The 21,465-nt window shown below is 43.7% G+C and overlaps 2 protein-coding genes across 2 annotated transcripts; one reads left to right on the top strand and one right to left on the bottom strand.

Moving 5' to 3' along the window:
- The first annotated feature begins 1,475 nt into the window (after positions 1 to 1,475).
- On the top strand, positions 1,476 to 8,584 carry MASP2 (MBL associated serine protease 2). Its single transcript, XM_068212792.1, has 5 exons — positions 1,476 to 1,518; positions 1,802 to 2,021; positions 3,363 to 3,540; positions 3,783 to 3,914; positions 8,559 to 8,584. Exons 1-5 carry the CDS (start codon positions 1,514 to 1,516, stop codon positions 8,582 to 8,584), a joined length of 561 nt encoding a protein of 186 aa, XP_068068893.1. The 5' UTR covers positions 1,476 to 1,513.
- Positions 8,585 to 10,245: 1,661 nt separating this feature from the next.
- TARDBP (TAR DNA binding protein) lies at positions 10,246 to 15,600 on the bottom strand. Its single transcript, XM_068171561.1, has 6 exons — positions 15,339 to 15,600; positions 14,696 to 14,948; positions 13,825 to 13,988; positions 13,370 to 13,510; positions 12,521 to 12,691; positions 10,246 to 12,172 (listed from the first exon to the last, which is right to left on the bottom strand). The coding sequence occupies exons 2-6, from the start codon at positions 14,931 to 14,933 to the stop codon at positions 11,642 to 11,644; spliced, it is 1,245 nt and encodes a 414-aa protein (XP_068027662.1). The 5' UTR covers positions 14,934 to 14,948; positions 15,339 to 15,600; the 3' UTR covers positions 10,246 to 11,641.
- Between the last annotated feature and the right edge of the window lie 5,865 nt (positions 15,601 to 21,465).

The raw sequence follows: 21,465 nt of genomic DNA, 5'->3' as shown, positions 1-21,465 counted from the left end.
AAGTGGAATGTTTCTGGAAGTATTTATGCCTATGTCAATCAGGCAGCAGCTCAGTCAGGCATGGATTGATTTTTTTTCCAAAATTTTCTGTCTCTTCCCCCTTTTCCAGATAGTATAAAGTCCATATCTATCTTGTTGATAGGATCATTTTAGCAGCTAGTGGGCCATGGGAAAAGTCAGTGCCCTCTTGGTTCTTGTCCATTAGCTGTGCTTGTAGGTATTGCTGCTACACAATTATTGCTAGTTATTATGCTAGTACTTTCCCCTTCACTTTTATTAAATGGTGTTTTCTGTTTGCAGTTTGCTGAATGGTTTGTTGGCCTTAGTTTTGTTCATATAATAACTCCTGCTTTCCTGCCAGCACCAGCTTCACTGCCTGGGGTAATGACTTTTGGCTGTTGAAAAGGTGTCCATTTGATTACAGAATATCTCAGGATAAATTTCCTGCATGTGGAATCCAACAGTCTGTTCCCTGCTGCAGATCAGTTTTCCGATTCTGTCCATTTTCATCAGAGAAGAGATGGACCTAGGCTCAGCTTTAATATATCTGGGTTTTTACCCTCTATATATTGGGCCTATCTCTATGTGTGGTGGAGTAGGAGTTTGTGGAAAACCTAAATGCTGATTCGGAAAGAAGCAGTCTGCATACAGGAGAATTAATGAAGTTTTATGTCCCATAGTGTTTGTTCTCCCAGCTGAATTTCCTGGGCAGTGTGAAACCCCTGTGTGAATCCCAAATGTTTAAAAGAAATTTGAATTATTTTTTAAGTGTGACTTTTTACCTTATGGGTGTTCCAGGATGGGCAGGATAAAAAGCAATCCATGCTTACGAAGAAGGCATGGAGTAGATTTTGGTCACCACAAGTGTGCACTGGATTAAAATCTGCAGCTGAGAACTGGAAGACTTTGTATCTCTGAAACTGGTGCCTGTGTGCACTGTAGTGTTATGTCCCCTAAGTATTTCTGTCCTGTTACAAAGAACCATACAACTGGACTCATCACTATTCTAAAATCCTGTAATGTGCCCCATTATTCTGTTTTCAATGCCTCCGTGCTCTGATGATGGAAGCAGCTACTTCCTGTAACATGCTGTTTGCATTACCAGTAATTGTGGACCAGTTACTCAGAGGGAAAGAGCATTGCCAGCTCCCCTTGCTCACCAGTGCCAACACTGTATGGAGCTACCTCCTCCCCCTGCCTGCCTTCCCACAGAGCAGTGATATTATGGCTCCCTACAAGAGCCTGCAGCATTCCTAATCCATCCTCTCCATCTCTGCCTGCCTCTCCCTGCCACTGACTGAAGCCTGAACACAAGCCTGGTTTTTAGTGATTGCTGTTCCAAGAACTCAGCAGACTGAAGGGGGTGGATGGGAGATAAACATAAAGGTTCAACATCCAGACAAACACAGCAGAGCACACACAATAAATTCATCCACCCTCAAATGCAAATACACGAGGAGGGATTCCTTCCCAAGGCTCACAGCAGAACAGGCTCAGACAGGAAGGCATCAGAATGAGGTGAGTACAGTCACCTCCAGCTCTTCTGTCCACTTGGTTTTGTGCAGGGTCTGGAAGGCGTGAGCATGAGGCTCATCCTGTTTAGCTGTTACTACAGCGACCCCACTGATACCTCCCAATTGTTTTCATTGTAAAGTGAGGAGGGTGTTGGGCATGAAGGTTTCAGCTAGCACTGAATGACCTGATTTGGTATCAATACGGGCAACTAGGATGTGTGGCTTTGGGGTATGATCCAAGTTAATGCTCACTCTTTCTCAGTTAATTTCTTGTCCCTTTGACACAGGCTGTTTATTTTGCTGGCTGTGCTCTATAGTGGAGTAAGGAGCAGCATTGTGCCACAAAAAATGTATGGAAGGATCACATCCCCAAACTTCCCAAAGGTCTACCCAAATCACAAGGAGAAAATATGGAATATTACTGTCCCCAAAGGATATTCTGTTCGCATTTACTTCACCCATTTCAACCTGGAGTTGTCCTACCTGTGTGAATATGATTATGTGAAGGTATGTGTGGGATGGGGTAACGTGTAGCAGGCTCAAGCTGTCAGAAATTCTGTTTATGTGATCCTGGGCACATGCAGAATCAACATAACTCTTTGTCAGATCTTGATTTTATTTTACTTGTAAAGTTCAGGCTCAGCTGGTTTCTAAATTATGTGTTTATTGAGGCCCATGGGACCAGAAAGCAGATGTGGTTGTCACATTGGAACATCTGAAACATGAGATGCTTTTGCTCAGAAAATTCTGATGCTCTTCTGTTGTGAAGCAAAGGGTATGAAATTTTGCCCGAGACAATATTTGAGCATTTTGCTAATGTTACAGTGTTTTAAATTAACAAGTAATGCTTGACACAGGTTATAATGGGAGACCATAAAATGGGATACTCTAAACAAGATACTGTCAGCTCATCTGAGCGGGCACCCACAGCAGCAGTTACTGTGGTGCGTTTGCTGGCTAATGTGAGAAACAGCCTCAGGAAGAGGAACAAAGATACTGCCTTGGGCAAGTGTTTGGGTGAGCAGCAGTGTCCTTGAAAGAGGTGTGTGCTCTGGTCCAGGGGTCTTGTCACTGATTCGAAGCCATGCTACCTCTGCACTCCTTTTGTTGTTTGCGTGGGCCTGATGTACAATAAGGAAGGAGCTGTGTACGCAGGGAGTACACAAACCCAGTTTTGCATCTGATTGAACCAAACCAGGCAGCCTTGTTCCCACTGAGAAAAAAATCTCATTTCCACAGTTTTATATGGCATGTTGCTCCCATTCCCCAAATGTCTGTTGTTCCTCATGTACTATCCCTTGTGTAGGACAGAATATCCATTTCTGGTAGGTGTGTAGTCTACAGCTCCCTCCTTACCGTGTCCAACATAAATCCCATGTATCAGAACATTTCTCTTGTGTTAAAGATAAATGAAGAGCTGGAACTCTAATACGTGCATCACAGAGCAAGTGAGTCACTTGCTAAGGACACCCTTTTCTAAACATTTGAATTTGTCAATGTGCAAAATCTTCTTACCCCAGTTGTCTTCTGGCTTTACCAAGACCAGTGGTTGTCACTGAGAGCGCCAAGTAAACAAGAGTATTATAAACAAAGCATGGCTGTCATCAGACATTTGTGAGGACCACTGAAAGGAGAAAGGGAGACAAAATTATGGTCTTAAGTCACAGAGAACAGAGGAAATCCTCTCTTACCTGGCCTTGGATGTGAACTGACCTCCAGAAGCACCTTTTGAGAGCATCCAAGCTTCCTTCCTCACACTGTTAAATACATGCTTTTCCAGCCATGGCAGCAGGTTGGGAAGATCAATGTTCTATGCTCGTCTGCTGGACTTGTCTGTCTGTTTTGCAGCTGAGCTCTGGTGGGAAGACCTTGGCTATGCTGTGTGGAAGGGACAGTACAGACACTGAGGAGGCTCCGGGTAACAGGACGTACATCTCCACTGACAACCACCTCATGGTAGTGTTTCGGTCTGATTACTCCAATGAGAAACCATTCACAGGCTTTGAGGCCTTTTATGCTGCTGAAGGTGAGAGACCGGTCCCTCTTGTAGATGCAAGAGCCATGGCTCTGGTGGGGTTGGTGCTTCCCTGTACTCTCAAAGCCTGAGGCTGCTGGTGTGGGGTGGGAGAAAGTGGTCTCATTGTACGGAAGCAGATGCAGAGCGGCACAGTGACCAAAGACCAACCTCAGAGAACACAGAATGGCTGAGACTGAGAGAACATTTTGTTGAAATCTATTGTTTGCCTGATTCTGTGCTTTGCCCATTAGATATCGATGAGTGCAAACAGCCGTTGGATACTAAACCCCTCTGCAGTCATCACTGTCACAACTACGTGGGGGGCTACTATTGCAGCTGCAGGGTTGGCTACATACTGCATGAAAACAAGAGGACATGTACAGGTGAGCTCTTTCTAGATCAGTAGATACTTTCCTATCTACAACATCCACTTAAATCCAGTCGTGACAATAATATCAGGGTGAAAGCTGTGGGGTTTCATTTTCATTTTTGGTACTCCCTGTGTGCCTGGTGCAGCTGGGAGGAGGTTCACTGGGTTAGTCAGGGCTGTGAGCAGAAGCCCTGCTTTGCAGAGGGGCTGTGGGTACCTGGCTGCTGTTACAATTTTGTGTCATAGTAAAATGCTGCACTGGCACTTGGTTTTTGCTACTCCTTTCCACCTCTGTTCAGCTTTAGGTGAGTTGAATAGAAAATCAAGAAATGTCTTACACTTCCCACCACGGATATTTCCACAGAAAAGCCTTCATAGGTGCCAGTGCAGCCAGTCTTGCAAAACTGAGTATATCTTGCTCCCTGGGTACCAAGATCCCAAGTATTCTGGACCCAAGTTAATAGATATGTTGGGAAAACTACCAATTGAGTTTTGAAGTCTAATGAAGAAATAATTAGATTGCTGCCCTGTAAGGACACAGGCCAAGAAGGAGCCTGTGGAAGAGGAAGAGTTCACATATCACTGACACCAGATACCATAATCCAGGCATTAAAATGTCCAGGCATGGATCTCTTGTTGAGAAAGGCGGATAGTGTGAGGTCTATCTTGCTGGTTGCTGCCTGGCTCTGCTGCGCAGTTCATAACTAGGGAAAGCTTCTGTGGGGTCAGGTAGCAAAGTGTCTGGATCAGCACCTCAGGATTCCCTTTGCAGTGAAACACATGCCTACATGGGGTACAAGGTTCACCCTTTATGGGTGCAGCTTTGCCAGTTGGAGCTAAATCCTGTCTGGAAAAAATCAACACACATACTGCTCATAAATACTGTCATAGGTGAAAGATAGTTTTTGAGCTCTCCCATGCTGAAATGCAAAACTGGATCTAACTTCCAGTGCTTAAGGCTACCTTAGCATTTGCCTTCCCAACAACAGCCTATTACAAACTCTCTCCATCCATGGCTGCCTGGGTCTGATTCAAGATTCAAATTCCTCATGTCTCCAGAGTATTGGAACAGACAAGTTCATTCAACCTGCCCTTCCTAAAGTGATGCCTTTTAGCACAAGCATATGGATTTACTGATGCTGTAAAGCCTTAATGTGAAGGAGCAAAATGGAAAGCAAAATGTGAACTAGCAGACAAGCAGCTCTGCATTGACCATTCATGTGTGCACATTTATGCCGCCCTCATTGAAAAGAGCTCTAGCAGAGGGAGCTTCTCAGCAATAGTGAGGGGCTGAGCTACTTTGACGGTGGAGACCTTGGGAATTGCTGTGATGCAGCTGATGTGCCAAAGGTCTCTGCAGATCTCCTTCATGAGTTGAGGGCAAAAGCTGCCCCTGTGTCTTTTGGGCTCCTGTTTGAGCTGGCTGATATTGACAGGCTCTTTTCCCCCCTTTTTTTTTCCAGCAGGAGATAATTAAGCATCTCCTTGCTTAGGCAGAGATGGAGACAGATATGCTGGGAAGAGCTGGTTTCTTTCCTTCCTGACCAGCCTGTTGCAGTCTGCCCAAGGGCTGAAGGTTTCTCTTGCTTCTCCATGACTTGTCCATGTGGTTCCTTGCCTTTCAGACTTGCCTGCTAAGGATAACAAAGAGGCTGTAGCCTGCTGAAAACCAAATGCAGCCTCTGTGGCATTCATTTTTTGACGTTCCCACATGTCACTTGGGAAAAAAGAAGGGAGATGAGGCAGCATCTGGTAAAAGACAAGCCATTGTGAAAGGCCCCTGAACATCACAGCTGCCTGAAGACTCTTGAACTTCTTGTCCAGCTCTTGTTGCTTAACATTACATAGTTCTTAAACTGCAAGAAGAACAGAACCACATCACACCTTTGTTCCCTAATGCTCCTTTTAGATATGCTCTTAGGAAAACTCCAGCATCCCAGTTGATCGTTACAGACCAGCTTGGATCCAGGTGTACAGTTTTATTTTATGGAACGATTTCCCTAACTTGTCAAGAGTTTAAAGTTATATGTTGAGGCAGCAGATGTGCTGGGCTGATCCCGTGAGTGCAGCCAGGCTGTGTGCAGGTCACTGCTCCCCTTTGGTGTGAGAACACTACCAGGAGTCAGTCACGGTTTTTGCTTTAATTCTCACCAATTGTAGATTGTGTCCGTGCGAGTCAAACCGTGTAGAGAAAAGGTGTGTTTTCTCCCAGCAGCCCTTAGCAGTAAGTAAACATTCGCTGTGAAGGGGAATGCAGGTTTGCCTGTTGCGGTCCTGAAGCACCACCCCGTGGTCAGAGTGCACCGGGGCAGGCGCGGCACATCAGGGTGGTGCTCCTTCCTGACACTCAGGACGATGTTACTCGACATGAGTGAATCCTGTCAGCCCCGTTCGACTTAATTTCTCGGGCATTAAACACGGAGGTGCCCTTTCTCGTTACCAATTTCTGTCATTCACATACTGTAATTAGGTGTGTTCGGTGTACTGGATTTGGCAGCAATTGTCCTTTGATACGTTCCCCGAAGAATTGTTCCTGTCTGTGCATGCCTGTGTGTATGTCTGCCCTTGCTGATGCCGTAGTGCCCTTGCTGCTACTTAGAGATTTGCTTCTAATTATGTTGGAAGAAAAGAACGATTTTATAACAAATTCAAAGATCAGTGTGGTGAAAATTTTTAATGTTCTTTCACTATAGATCTCTCCAGGGAAGTTCAAACAGTAACACATTCCTGCTGAATGCAGTGTTTCAGACTTATTTCTTAGTAACTGAACTGAGCTTCTCAGCAGGCAGTTTTGGAAGATACTCCAGCCTGTTTGCAATGGAGCGGGTGCAGCCCTGTGGCTTTCTTAGATTTTCCTGGAGTACCTTTAAGCTGGTGAGGCAGAACTATTTCACTGCAGACTCTTCATTTTAGCAATCAGTTGCTATCTTTATGTGATGCTGATTTTCAGAATGGCAAACGCTACAGGTGCTGTTCAACAGCACAAAGGAATGCTAACAAAACAGAAAATGTTATGACAACCTCACAGTGTGACTGTAATTTCTATTATTGACCGTAGATTTGTTAAATCATTTACTATTGAACAGGCCTTGGTCATGTCTGAGGCTGCCTACTGCAGGGTAATGCCCAGAACTCAGTTAAGCTTGCCATGAGGAGAGTAAAAAGAAAACGTTCCTGTATTCCGGATCTCTTTGGAAAAACACAGTTTCATAATTAACTAAACTGTTGCTTTTAAACTGATTGGCATTGTTTCTGACCCGAAGATTGAACCATGTTACAGCAGTATTTGTGAGGGGAAAAGAATCCCTTCGCTGCTGAGAACGGGGTTGTGGATTGTATTTGGTTTTTTAATGCCTGAACTGCTAAATTCATTACTCTGTAAAATTAGTCAAGATCCAAGACTGAGTTTTGGGAGAAACATTGTACAGTATAATAGCATAATTGTCCCTCTTATCTTTTAGATTAGAATATCCATATATTCCAATTACCTTAATTTACATTCAGAACAAATGCACTTCCTCCTCTGTGCCCAAATTCCTCAGCAATGCTGTCTCTCTTGATTACAGAACTTTTCCAAGGGATGCAATACTAATGAAAATTGTATTCTAAATCAAATATTCATTTGCAAGCAATTTTACCATTCCAAAACAATCCAAGAATTACATTTAGAATCATTAACTTAATTTAATCCATATGAGCACAATAATTCAGTATTTAGATCTCAAACTGTTAAACAGCTTTTGCTGCCACTGTTTTGCACTTCGTGGAGCAAGTTTGTGGAGGAAGGGAAGATGAGCCTGGAGAACTTCCCTGATAAGTGGTGTTGACTACAGGGCAAGGAGAGTTAAGAAGGTGGCTCAGCTGTGCATGGCAGTGAGGTTCTAACAGCTGCTTACCATATAGCTCATCTTTGAGGACTAAACTGGGAATTTTGAGAAAACACTATGAAGGTGGCCAGGGAGAAAGACATATAGCTCATGAAGGTTATAAAAATTATCTCATCCCCTTTGATAATGGTATTGATTACAGTGGAGCAGGAAATCTCAATCAGTACTAATCTTACACATACCTGTTTACCAGGAAGATCGACTGCAGATGATGGAGTGAGGAAATGTCCCAGCAGCTGTTAGAAGTCCTTCAACTGTACAAAGCTGCCATCTGCCTACAGTGTGTTTAATTAATTTCTTTTAAATTGTGGATGCAATAGTCTGGTCAGAGAGAGACAAAACTAGATAAGCTTTCCCATGAATCAGTCTGGGAAACTTTAGGGAGCTGGAGAGAAAGAATTTAAAAAAATCTGCACCTGGTGTTTGTAACAAGTTGTTTACTCCCAAGGGGTGTCATCTTAATTAGCCAATGGTGACAGTGTTTTAATTAACCTGAAGAAAACTAGAGTATAAAAAGGAATGGGTTCTTAATAAAGTTAGATACAGCCTTCTGTGAATGCATGGAATGTGTCACTCATTCACCCGTGACTCAATGGTGACATTACATAGTGCTGTGAATTCTTGTTTGACTGCAGCTTCTGACTGAACACAGGTCCAGTGAGAGCCTGCAGAGGACCGACATCCCTTCACCCACCCCTCAGGTATGCGGTACCAGCTCCTTGCTGTATGTGGGGGCATTCACTGGCCCTGTTGTCCTTGTGCCCCTACAGATTACTGCCGCACAGCCCATGCCTGAGAAGTTCCAGCTTTCAGCTGTAAAAATGGTGTTTTTCTGAAGAAGCTTTCAAATGCAGAGTTTCAGTCCAAATACAGTAGACAACAGATTCTTGGAGCTAATTAGCACTGCTAGAAAAAGCCTTTATTTCCTATGATATTGACACCCTTTACAATATACATAAACTTCCTTTTTCTTGTATCTTGGATTCTTTCATTAGCATTTCACTTTCTGAAGTAATGTAACTGAAAATGAAGTATCTCTCTAGAAAAAAAATGAAGACTCAAAACACTTCATTGTATTTTCAGTGATAGTTTATTTACTCACTTATAAACATTAAAGTATGCAAAGCAGTCAAAATGATACTGAAACTTGAAATTCTATAATTTTCAGGAGATTTTGTTTGAAGGTGAAGGAAGGCTAAAATTATTAGCAAAGACTACTCAGTGCTGTCACCCAGCCTCTTAAACCTAAACCTGAGCAATTTAAACAGAATTAAAACCATGCTAATTACAAAAACTTACCATGAGGTTCCTTGCAGGGGGTCACAGTTAGTCTTTGGAGGTCCAACAATACCATTTTAAAGTGTTACTCAGCAGAAGTAGCTGGTAATAGTGCAAGTGCTAAAATGCAAAATTCACAGATGGGACAGTTTGGAGATTACTCTGATTAAGGTGCAGAAAAAAAATGTAAGCAACTTTTTCAGTGGAATATGAACAAATGTGTGGGATTTCTTTCTCAGACTGAGTGTTTAGAAGCCCTCTTTAAACCAAGCACATTAAGGCACAACTGATTTTTTAATTCTGCAGGTGGAAAACTCAGTCATGCAGTTTTGTTTGCTGTTTAGATGCTCTGCTATTCACAAGCCTCAGTGGGATAGAGTAATGAAGATTCATTTGAAAATTACATAGGTTAAAAATTGTGTAAATATCCATATTCAGACTATTCACAGCTACAGCACAGTATAGTGGTGTATAGAAAAATACAGATCCAAGCTTCAGTGGGTTGCAACCCCAAGTATGCAACACCATTCCTCAAGCTCATACCACAAGTGGAAATAACCTTCCACTAGTTTCTGCTCTAATGCTGTGCACTTTGTTAAGAAGCTGCCTCCTACGTGACACCTCTGCACCTGTCATAACTCAGTTCAAACTTTTATCAGTCTGTGTATATTTACAGTGCTTTATTAATCTGGAAAGTCTTTCCTAACAGCATTCTTCTGGGCTGGAAGTGTGGCAGAAGCCTGTTTCCCATGAGTGGGCTGATCTAAAAACAAGCCAAAAACATCCATCCCCAAAGGAGATGTGGACAGAAATCCATCCTGACAGCAACTCTGTTTGCCCCAACCCACTTCTGATAAGGAACTTCCATTGCTAAAAGAACAAATAATGTTCCTTGGCACAGATGAAATCTGGAGGGAGCTGCTTACCAGTCTAGGTGCGGGCACCCCAAGGTGTGGGACCTGGATTTTAGATCTATGTCACTGCACAGTACAAGGGTACAGTGGCTTAGAGCAGAGTGTCAGGTATCGATACGTGCTGAGCGGTTGCTCCTTTAGAACCTGCTTATCTGAAACAAACCGAGTGACTGCAAAAAGCTTTACAGAAGTTCATCGCAAAAGGGTAAAATTAATTAACTGCTATGAATTCTTTGCATTCAGGGCTGCAAAACAAAGACACACATTACTTAAATCTGTTTTATTTAAGAATTTCCTACAGTGACAAATCTTATAAAAAGCATCCAAACACGAAACTGCAGCAAACAGCATTCTTTTGGATATCTTACAGACAGTGGAACTTCCACCCTGGAGAGGCACACTGAGCTCTAGTGATCTCTGCTAAAAGAGCTACTGCAAAGCACACCACAAGCTCAATGTTCTCATCACAAACCCCCATCATCTTCAAGTCACATTACCACACTTACAGATCATTAACAGAAAAAAAAACACACACCATACAGCATTCACAGCAGTTGACATAAGGGAAAAGAAATACAAATATTCCATTTCACGTAACACATTCAACTAATTGATTAACTAGGTAGAGAACCCACTTAAAATCTTCCACATGTGGATGTCCTTTGAATGCAATAAACACTCGTACGTTATCTGCTATCATTGCTCTCCGCACACTCTCTCACCAAAGCCACAGGATTGAGAGACATCTCGCCAAGTCAAATAAAATCCTATTAATGCACCACCAGGTCTCTGCATGCGCTCGCTCCTTTATCTCGCACATACCAGCCCTCTCATGCCTCGGCACCACCACCAATCCCACACATGGTTTCAAAAGTTCAAACAGCCTTCTGGTTCCATCTCACAGCCTTGCGTTCACAGCGTTGATACGACTCCATGAAATAAAGAGTAGCGGATAAAAATGGAACACCCACCGTCTAAGACGCAGCATGTGCGGTGTGATGAAGTATTCTTGGATGAGAAAGCATGTAGACAGAAGTATTCCTAAGGCAGAATATTTACAGCACTGCTTTCAATGAAGTGCTTCTTCCATACACATTTGAAATGAGATGAACTGCGGAGATTAAATGAAGCCTTCATATCGTACTTTAGTATGGAGGGGAGACAGTGTTAAAAAAAACAAACAAACACAAACAAAAATGACACTGTGTTGTCCAACAGGGCGCTTGGGGAGTCTTATGGTGGGATCAAATTAAAAACAAGAGGGAGAGAATGCTGTTTCTGACCAATGTTTCCATTTTGAACATGCAAAGAATTCAGGTAGCCAGTAAACAAGGGATAAAGTATTAGAGGAGAAACCTTTCCTATTGACTGTAGTGTTAGTTCACCTATCGGGCAAACAGCAGTCCACTTCCAAACATTCAGAATTCCAACTAGGTATGTAACAAAATTTAGAAAATTCCTTTTACCTTTCTTTTCCTTTTCTTTTTTTATTTTTTATTTTTTTTTAGAAAAGAAAAAATGTCAAAAATACTGCTGAATATACTGCACACTGAACAAATTCATTTGGAAAACTTTAGTATATACGTAATTTACAGTATACTTACCATGAGTTAGAAAAATTTGATTTCCCACCATAGAGTCAGTATCAGAGCCCACTGCGTCTACATTCCCCAGCCTGACGACTTGGAATCCATGCTTGAACCAAAGCCTCCGTTAAACCCACTGCTGGAGCCTGCGTTCGAGGCTGAGCCCCAGCCTATCGCTGCCCCTGAGTTGGACCCTCCGTATGAGTTGTTGCCTGAACTAAAACCCTGGTTCTGCTCCCGCTGCATGTTGCCCTGAGGCTGGTTGTTTCCTGAGGGCCCCGACTGGTTCTGCTGGCTGGCCAGCATGCCCATCATCCCCCAGCTGCTCTGCAGGGCGGCCTGTGCTGCTGCCATCATGGCAGGGTTGATGCTAAAGGCCCCAAAGTTCATACCCCCGCCCATGTTGCTGCCCTGGTTGTTGCCCAGTCCTCCCCCACCTCCTCTGCTGTTACCAAACCCCCCCTGATTCCCAAAGCCTCCAGGGTTACCACCAAATCTTCCACCTCTCTCTAACTGTCTACTGCTATTGTGCTTAGGTTCAGCATTGGATATATGTACGCTGATTCCTTTAATGATCAAGTCCTCTCCACAAAGAGACTGGGCAACCTATAAGAAATAAGGGATTGATTAAATGTATGTTAGATGTCCTTTTTTTCAAAAATGTTAGCGGTACAAGACAAAACACAAAGCATCCCCTACAATTCTGAGCAGATATTTATCCTGCAAAGAAAGCATATGCATGTACTTAATTCAATTGGAAGTGATTTAGCTTTGCATTCATCACTACACTAACCACAGTACAAAGTCCTGTCTGTGCAGCTGCATCTGAAAGTGTACTCTCAGTCCATTCAATAAATCAGACAGTGGACAAGCATTTCATGTGTAGTTCCAGAAACGATACTTTATCATGCTACTAAAATGTAGTCTATGAAGTTAAAATATTTTAAGACTTACCTGATCATCTGCAAATGTAACAAAAGCAAAAGCTCGGAAGGGTTTAGGAATGAAGACATCTACCACTTCCCCATACTGGGCAAAGAACTGTCGGAGTTCATCTGCTGTCATGTCCTCGGTGCAGCGTCCAACAAACACCTTCCTGCTGCGCAAAGGTTCGTCGGGACTTTGCTGGAGAGAATTGAAGGAAAAAACTATCACAACTACAGTCCTTGAGAACTGAGTTACAGGATGGCAAATGACACTCTTAATCTAGCCTGTTCTGAGGGCTGCTGATGGAAAAAAGTTTGGCATTGCAAATTTAAGACTTAAATATAATTTTAAAATTATATTCCAAGAACATGGCTGCACCTTGGTAGAGGTGGGGGGGAAGAATCACAAGAAAATGAGCATGGGAGCAACACACAGGGATGGTGACAAGGCCACTGCAGAAGAACAGTTTTTTGTAATAACTGCATACAGAGATAAGAATAGAAGCTATAGGTTCAGTTTGGAACTCAAAGACTTGTTCTGCTCTTCCCCAAATTACTGATTCCATCTGCTTTATTCTGCATTTATTCATGAAACAGGCAAGTTAGGCAGGTTTTGCTGGACATCAAACACAGATTTCTATCTATACCTCATTCCCTCACATAATGAGCGATTTTCCCAACATTTCAAATTACTTCCAGCTCACCCCCCTGCTCCCTGTTTTTCTTCCTTACTCTCACTTGCTCTGTTCATTCATAGCAAAGCCACATCCGAGAGCAGACAGTTAATCTGTGCAGCTTCTCTCCCCTAACAGAGCTGATGAAGAGGTGCACTTGGAGTGTTTGGTACAAATAAAACCAGCAGTAAATCCCAAAGTACCTTAGAGTTGGGAAGTTTACAGTCACACCATCTTCCATCGATCATGTGACGCTGAGACATTACTTTCACTTGGGTTTCGTAATCCGTGAACCGAACAAACCCAAAACCTTTTGAGTGGCCTGTTTTAATATCCTTCTTAACCTAGGTGGAAAAAAAAAAAAAAAAAACCCACAAGTAACCACTAGTATGAAGCATGTTGTTACTGAATGAATTTGGTAAAAATCTGTTTGAGAGTTCACCTGTCTTACAACCATTCTTATCACAGCAATCTCTAGTTCCTTAACATCTTCTCCCAAAATTAACAGGCTCATGGGAAAAAAAAAAGATATCCTTAGGAAGAGACACGGCTTCTGATCTTGTCCAAGTTTATAAAGCTCTTTTGTTTTCACTTGCATTCTTGGGAGCCTGATATCTACCCAATGTCCCTCCTTACTTGAGCTGCAAATGGATTTTACCTGCACCATCAGAACTTCTCCAAAGGTACTGAAATATTCCTTTAAGTCTTGTTCAGTGGTTTTCCAGGGAAGACCCAAGACTATTAAATCTGAAGTCTTCTGTACTGCTCGTTTCACTTTCACAGCCGATGATGCATCGGTTTCATCCATTTTTCTCTTATTATCTGAATATAAAAAAGTACATTAGACATCCTCAGTGCTGGAAATTGACCCACTGACTATGAACTGCATGGTGTTAAATTATAACCCATGATGAGGAAGAGTACAGACTGCAAGAGACACACACCAGCTGTTGAGAGCTAAATGGAAAACATATCTGACTGCCCTTAACCAAAGCCAGTCCACAATCGAGTCCTTCTCCAAAATGCAAACTGACCCAGTTAGTTCTGCATTAGTTTACTTAAGAATTATCCAGCAACATTCGCAGTCCTATAAGGTGGGGAAAACATGAACTTTTAACAAGACTACTTCACTAGCAATTTATTTCCTTCCCCTCTTTTTTTGGGGGTGGAGTAGGGTGGTCAAATTTCTCCTTTCCTGAGCATTTCTAAATGGTATATCTGACCAAACCATGCCTTGAGGAAAAGTGTCTGTGAGTACAGAGATTACAATACACTACAAAGGGTACTATGGTACCCTTTGAAGGCTAGCCTTCAAGGATAATGCAAGACTTTGTCTTTACAGTACTTGTTTAGGTAGAGTGTTAAAAAAATAAAAAACTCCATGGGGTCAAACCTACTCGGCAGAACAGACACCTGAATCTCTATGAATCGGAGAGTTAAAGAGTAACACGTTGCTGTGTTAGATCAGCAGTGACTGGGACCTTAAAGAAAGCAGCCCTGAACAGAGAATTGAAGCCACGAGGACAAACCTTTGGGATAATTCACGACGTAGACGAGGTTTCCCCAGCCGGCCTCGGGGGCGTGCAGGATGCCCTCGACCAGCCGGACTCCTCGCATGCACTGCGACACCGGGTTTCTGTAGCGCAGACCGCACGCCCCAGGGAACTGCGCCGTCACCGTGGACAACAGCACCGTGCCGTCGTCCTCCGATGGGATTTCGATGGGCTCATCGTTCTCGTCCTCCGTCACTCGGATATACTCCGACATCTTCGCTGGAAGTTACTAAAGTATAAAAGGGAAAGAGCAGGCGTAAGCGATCACCCTATCCCCCCGACTTGGCTTTCATCTTCTTCGCCCTGAGGCACGAATCTCTCTTTATTACACAACAGGGGGCACCGAAACGCGCTATTCATTAACACTAAAGCCTCCGGGCCTGCTGGAGCACCTCGGCCCGTCCTGGAGCTATGGTGGTACCACCAGCGACTTGGTCCCCGAGTAAGGCGGAAATTCCCAGGAGCGCCATGAGCTCCCTCCGCGAAGCCGGGAGCACAGCCCCCCCTCGGCCTCGCCGCCTGCCGGGCCCGCCCAAGCCCGCGACCTCCTGATGCGGCTCCACCCGCCCCAGCACCGCGCGCGGCCGGGCCGGGCCGGGCCCCACCCGGCCCCGCTCACCGGCCAGGGAAGGGAACGACGTCCCGAGAGCCCCTCAGCACCGCCTCCACCACACTCTATCCGGCGCCGCACAAAATGGCGACCGCGGCCCCTCAGAGGCCGGGCCGGGCCGCGGGCCGAACCATTCCAGGCGGCCGAGGGGGGCGAACTGCGGCGGGGCGCTCGGAACGCGGGAGAGCGCGGAGCCCCGGCCGTGCCCCAGCGGGCGCCGCCCGCTCACAGCCGGAGCTCGACCGGCGTTCTCGGAACTGGCGGCGGCGACGGCAGCTCTCAGAACCGCGCTCCCCCAAGTTCTGGGCCGGTGGTGCGGCCCTGCCTACGCCTGCGCGAGCGCGGGAGCTGCCGGGAGCCGGCGCCGTCAGGGACCGGTCCGGGAGGGCGGTAACGACTGAAGTCCGACTTCGGAACAGGTGCTGGTCTCCGGGCCGGCCCCGAGTAGCTCGCCCGGAGCAGCCGCTAGTAAAGACGGCCTTGCCAAAGCTCTGCGACGCCTCTCTCCCGTCTCCTCTACCAGAAAGAATGAGGGAACCTAATTTAGGAAGTAAATAAATAAATAAATAAATAAAACGAAGTACCAAACCCCAAACTTGTTCACACGGGATGGTCGGGCACTAAACAGGCTTCCAGGGCAGTGGTCACGGTCCCAAGGCTGCCAGAGCTCAAGGAGTGTTTAGACGAGGCTCTCAGGGACAGGGTGGGATTGCTGAGGTGTGCTGTGCCGGAGTTGGAGTGTTTGATACTATGGGTCCCTTCCGACTCAGAAGATGATGTGATTTCTAGAAAAAAACAACAACTACAAAAAACAACCAAATAAAACAAGCAAAAAACCTCAAGCAAACAGAAAACAACCAAAACCCCCTCCAATATCTTAAGGGTAAAACCAAACCAGTAACAGTCCCCACAGACTCTTCTAACAAGGCCTAAGTAGTGGAGCAGTGTTTCCAGGGAAGATGAGGGGTCTCCACCTCTGGGGAGAACTTTCCTGTGAATCATCTGAAGTGTACCCAGGGCTCTTCTAGTTGTATGGGAGGAGACTCCACATGCACTTGAAGATCCCTTTTTCACAGAACTGGACAGAAGAGGATGGAAACATTAGAGATGCAATCATCTGTTATCAGCATCACCCTGGAAGTGCTGGTGTTGAATGTTATGTGTAAGTTGGAAAAGGACACAAACCCTGTTGCCAACAGAGGCATGTGAACAATACTGGCTGAGTACAGCTCTTGAACAGCATCATTCTGCATTGGGTAGGAAGGATTGATCCAACTTGCCTCTGCAGATCTTATGCGGGTATTCCCTGAGGACCTTGGGAAGAGCTAGATTAACCAGGCTGACTAATGCAGAATTTCATCATTGCTCATTTCTGTATCTCATACTTGTCTAGTCTGACACAAGCCCCAAGAATTGATTCATTGTTCAGACTCAATGTCTTCGTTATTTCTTCAAGATAAAATAAACAAAAAAAGAAAAACAAACAAACAAACAAAAAAAAAAAAACCCACCCAGAAACAACACCCCCCCAAAAAAAAAAAAAAAAAAAAAAAAAAAAAACCAACAAAAAAACAAACCCACAAAAAACGCCCAAATAATCCCTTAAAAATAAAGGGCTATTAGTAAGGACAGATGACTCTACTGCTAGAAAAGGTTAATCCAGTACCTTGCATTAATGGCTTCTGCTGAGAGTATTTAAGACTTCCACTTTAGATTTCTTCAAGTGCAAAAATTGGCTCCCAGCACCACTGAAGTTCAGCTCATCCATGCCAGTGTGGAGACTCAGTCTTGCCATTTAATTACCATTTTTCAACAGAGTTCTGAGAGGACATGGCTAGACACAGGCTAATGAGAAGATAATGCTCCTGAAATGTGTACATTTTCTAGTGATCCACAGTTTACATCCCAGAGCCAGTTCTGGTGTTGTCAAGTCAGCATGGAGGCAGCCAGTGTCATGAACGTGACATGCTGTGAGGACGGAGTGGTAATTGTGTGTCAGCATTATGTGCTGCACCATTTCCACTCAGAGTTTAGCAATAGCACTGTTGAAGAGGTTGTTGTGGTGCTGTATCAGAGCGGCCTCCATCTCACACAGCATCTGGTGGTAATTTCACTAATGAGCAAAGTAAGCACCAGCCTTGGACTAGATTTTGTGCAGGTAGAAGCTTGACAAGAACAGGGAGCTCTGTGCTGACTGTAAAACAGGGAGGGAAATAAGGACAATTAGCCATGAGACTTCTGCCCCAAAAACTTCCTCAGTTTTGGCAACAAACAAGCTTAGAATGAAGCAAATTTTACTATTTCTTTTCTGTGTGAATTGGAATTCTTGCAGCACTTCCGTTCTGTTATTTTGCATTATGATTAGGTTTAAGTTAAGCAATTAACAGTAGCATTGCTTTTGAAGTAAGTACACCAGCGGGCATACCACTAGTTAATTCACCAATACCCTCACACTGGCAATTCCAAGGGCCCATAGGTGCAGACAAATACAATATGTGGTACTAGCCATCATTTAAGTGTGCCCAGAGGCACAAAACAAAATGCAATGCAATAACTATTTGCTGCTCTAGGTTAAGTATGCTCATGGGTACAAGCAAATTCAGTATAATGATCAACTCTTCACCCTCCCAAAAGTATTTGGGATGAAAAACAACACCAACGGGCACCTAAATATAAGCTCCTGATACAAAAACACCATGCAACTGTGGGTACCAAAAAACATGAAGTGCCTGGGCCTACTCCTAATTACAGAGCAGTAAAAGACAGGAGAATTTAATGAATAATGGTGTATTGGTCTAGTCAGACTGATAAGGAGCATGAACAGTTTCTCCATAAATATCTACCAGAATTAGAGCTTTCCATTCACAAGCAAATTATCAACATAAAAAGTTTACTCATGCTCATCAGTCTAAAACAACTACTAAAGAAAAGTTTCTCTGAAAAAAAGTACCTTTCACCCACATAAAGTACCTGGAAAGATTGCTTAGTCCATGTTACTCACACTCCTCCTAATTCCCTCAGCTAAAACAACACTTAAGACTTCATTATAGTGCCTGAAATATTTAAGGCAATTTTTCCATGATCCTATGAAATGATGATTCCAATTACCTCATTTCTAATCCACCTGAGATAGTTTAGTCCTGTTTTGTAAAGAGGAAGAGTTTCTGCATTCCTTTTGGTTCATACCCTTATTTACTTAACTCTTCCAGACTGATTAAAACAGGTGATGTGTTTTTTAATCTCTCAGTAAACACATTGAAAATCAGATTTTTTATAGGTTTGGCTCTTTTAAAGTTCCAGAAGGGCTCAGTGGCTCAGTCTGGGTCCTTTCAGCCCTAGTAGCTATTGGGTGAGCCTTGTTGGAGCCCATGTCACTGGAACTCCAGGGCTCACCAGCCAGGTGTGATGGTGTCCTGGCTGCTACTCAGCAAACCCAGCCTCAGCAAACAGAAGGACTGGCCTGGCTGAGAGCTCTGGTAGGAACTAAGAATCTTCTGTAGTTACTGGAAACCCAAATGGTGACAAAAAGGCCTATCTGAGCTCCAAAGGCATTGCTGGCATTGGCCTGCTGGCTCCAACCTTTGCGAGCTGCGAAGAGTTTAGAACAGTGGGGATTATCTGACATCTCCACCCTCTTGTTTGAGTGGTACCTGTGGGAACTGTCAAACATTTGCATCTTGCACAGGGAATGCAAAAATCTCTTTACTCTGTTTTGTTTGGCATAGTTAGATCAAACCATCTTCAAGTCATCTCCCTTGCCTTTCTAGAGCATCCAATAGCAAAGCCTGGGAAGAATTTCTCCCCGTGATTCACAGAGGTAGCTAGTCAGTTCCCAGAGCTCAGTTCCCAATGCTGATGCGCCATGCATCTTCCAAAGGAATTTGATGCCTTGTACGGTGCAGTGGAGCTGGGATTCAGAGACTGGGATTCAGAGTCTCTTTTTGGCTAGATTCTATAGTAACTCCTAGCTTGGAAGAGCATGAACTTCCATCAGCATAAGTTGGCATAAACCAAAGGATAAAATCCACAGACTAGGAACTGGTCCAAACCATTGCATGCATTGGTGTGTGACGGGTTCTAAGTACCAAATACAACCATTGGAATTTACAGAGGGGGTTGGAAATAGACTCCTTCAAAAGCCGCAGGTAGGGTGTAGCAAGTGCTCTGTAACACCTGAAATAGTGTTAAGGACAGCTTTGGCAGGACTTGTTCACAAGCTGTTTTGTCTAGTTTTTTTCTATGTTTTTTATCTCTTTCTGCTTTTTCTCTCAAGGACAGGGCAGACAGTCTGAGTATTTTTTTGGTTTTGAATAATGCACATTGAAGCAAGAGCTGAAGGATAAGACAAAGACTGTTTTTAAAATAGTTAGGCTTTACTGCCTGGTGATATTTTTTTTAAATACATTTACTGAAGATTTATGTAAAATCTATTTTTTGTCTATTTAAAATATCTCAAATGGATGTACAGGTCAAAATTTAATGCTTATGGGTTTTCATTATTTTAAATCATTTGCAATATAAATGATTTATGATGACATCAGACCTTTGTTCTTTGGCTGTCCACCATAAATTGAGGCCCACCCAAATTTCCAGCCTTAGCTGTATTTCTGCATTTGCTACCCCAGTACCTGTAATCTCAGTTCTGTGATTTTTCATGTAAATGACTTTGAACAAGGAAAGGAAGGGAACACATAATTTGCCTTAATACAGGTAATTTTGAAAGAGGAGCAAGACCTTTACATGAGAAATAGTTCACATCCACAGAAAGGGGAGAACTAATGCTTGTAGAAGTGAATGTCATCCTTGATGAGGGTGGCAAGAGCTACCGATCAACCAAATGTGACCAAATGGACTTTTTGTGTAGTTGAAACTGCCAGAGGTGATCGACTTCTATCTTTCTCTTTCTGATTTTTTTCATGTCTTCTTTTTGCCCTTAAGTTTATAATGCAATTAATGAATCCAGTTCTTGCCAGTAATGTTGTAGGTAACTGCTTGGAAAACTGAGGTATTAGGATAAGCCAGGCTCCCCAAGGTCATTCTGTAAGCCCACAGTGAAAAACCTTTGTGACGCCTGACACCCAGAATTGTGCTGTCATGACAAACTTGCTCCTAACAACCATAAAAATTTTGAAACACTCAGACTTTTTGAAAGACCTTGTGAAAACTGCATTCATTATCATGTTTACAAGTTGTCCTATGACAGTTAATGTATACCGACTTTTGCATCCATCAAAGCCTGTATTTGGAGCCTGAAAACTGCTGCCACCAAACAGCTCTTCTGTGGCTACAACTACAGGAATTAAACACTGAATTCTACCCAGTTTCTCATCCGTGGATGTCATCTCAAAACCTATGACATCAAGACTCTGCCACACCTCTAATGTCTGCTCATGAAACTGGAAGACACTTAAATTTGAAACAAACATTGTGTTTTTGAAAACTTCCCACATCACTTAGCCTTGACACAGCCCCCTTCCTGCTCTGTCAAAGGATGGATTTCTGTTTTCACAGTTTCATGCCTTACTGCTCATGCATGTAGTTTTAAGTACACCTCCAAAATTTGACCTGCCTGAAGAATTGTAGCAATTCTGAGCCATATAGTAAATTACAGCAACATCCTAAGGGGAATCCTACTGCTGACACCAAGGCTGTCTGTACAGTCTTCTAGGTATAGGAGTGTCTGACAAGGCCCCTTTATCTCTCTTTGCTGTCTTTCTTACAGTGTTTGTCCTTAACTAAAAACCAGCACTGCCAGCAATCTTAACCCTGAAGTCAGAGCAGGGTCAGATGTTATGGTGGGTCTGCATATGCTTTCCTGCATTTGAGTTTCCAGAGGCTTTACCACGATGAGATCCACTGAGAAAATCTCCGTGTAGTCCTGATTTATGTGCAAGAGTGCAGAGGACAGCAAAAGCTTTTAGTATCTTGGGAAGTAGTTAGGGATTAAGGCCAAGGAAAGGACAGTCATGTCAATTACATCCTAAAAAAAGAAAATTCAAGAGAAAGTCCTGGCTCCTGGTCTGTTTCTGGGCTGGCAAATGTTCACAGTTTCCTTGGCAGATCCTGCTGAAAGCTAATGGACCCATTTAGATCCCCTCCTATACTCCATGGCATCCTTTTGACCTTTCTGAGGGAG

Source organism: Anomalospiza imberbis, chromosome 23, assembly GCF_031753505.1.
Source record: "Anomalospiza imberbis isolate Cuckoo-Finch-1a 21T00152 chromosome 23, ASM3175350v1, whole genome shotgun sequence".
NCBI lineage: Eukaryota > Metazoa > Chordata > Aves > Passeriformes > Viduidae > Anomalospiza > Anomalospiza imberbis.
The sequence above is the reverse complement of the archived record's forward strand: the minus strand, read 5'-3'. Positions and strand labels throughout refer to the sequence as shown.

Coding starts and splice junctions, on each gene's coding strand:
- MASP2 (XM_068212792.1), top strand. Junction 2,022..3,362: donor GTGAATATGATTATGTGAAG/GTATGTGTGGGA, acceptor TCTGTTTTGCAG/CTGAGCTCTGGTGGGAAGAC. Junction 3,915..8,558: donor AAACAAGAGGACATGTACAG/GTGAGCTCTTTC, acceptor GTGCCCCTACAG/ATTACTGCCGCACAGCCCAT.
- TARDBP (XM_068171561.1), bottom strand. CDS start 14,933: ATGTCGGAGTATATCCGAGTGACGGAGGACGAGAACGATGAGCCCATC. Junction 12,692..13,369: donor GTAAACTTCCCAACTCTAAG/GTACTTTGGGAT, acceptor AATTCTCTCCAG/CAAAGTCCCGACGAACCTTT. Junction 12,173..12,520: donor TTACATTTGCAGATGATCAG/GTAAGTCTTAAA, acceptor TATTTCTTATAG/GTTGCCCAGTCTCTTTGTGG.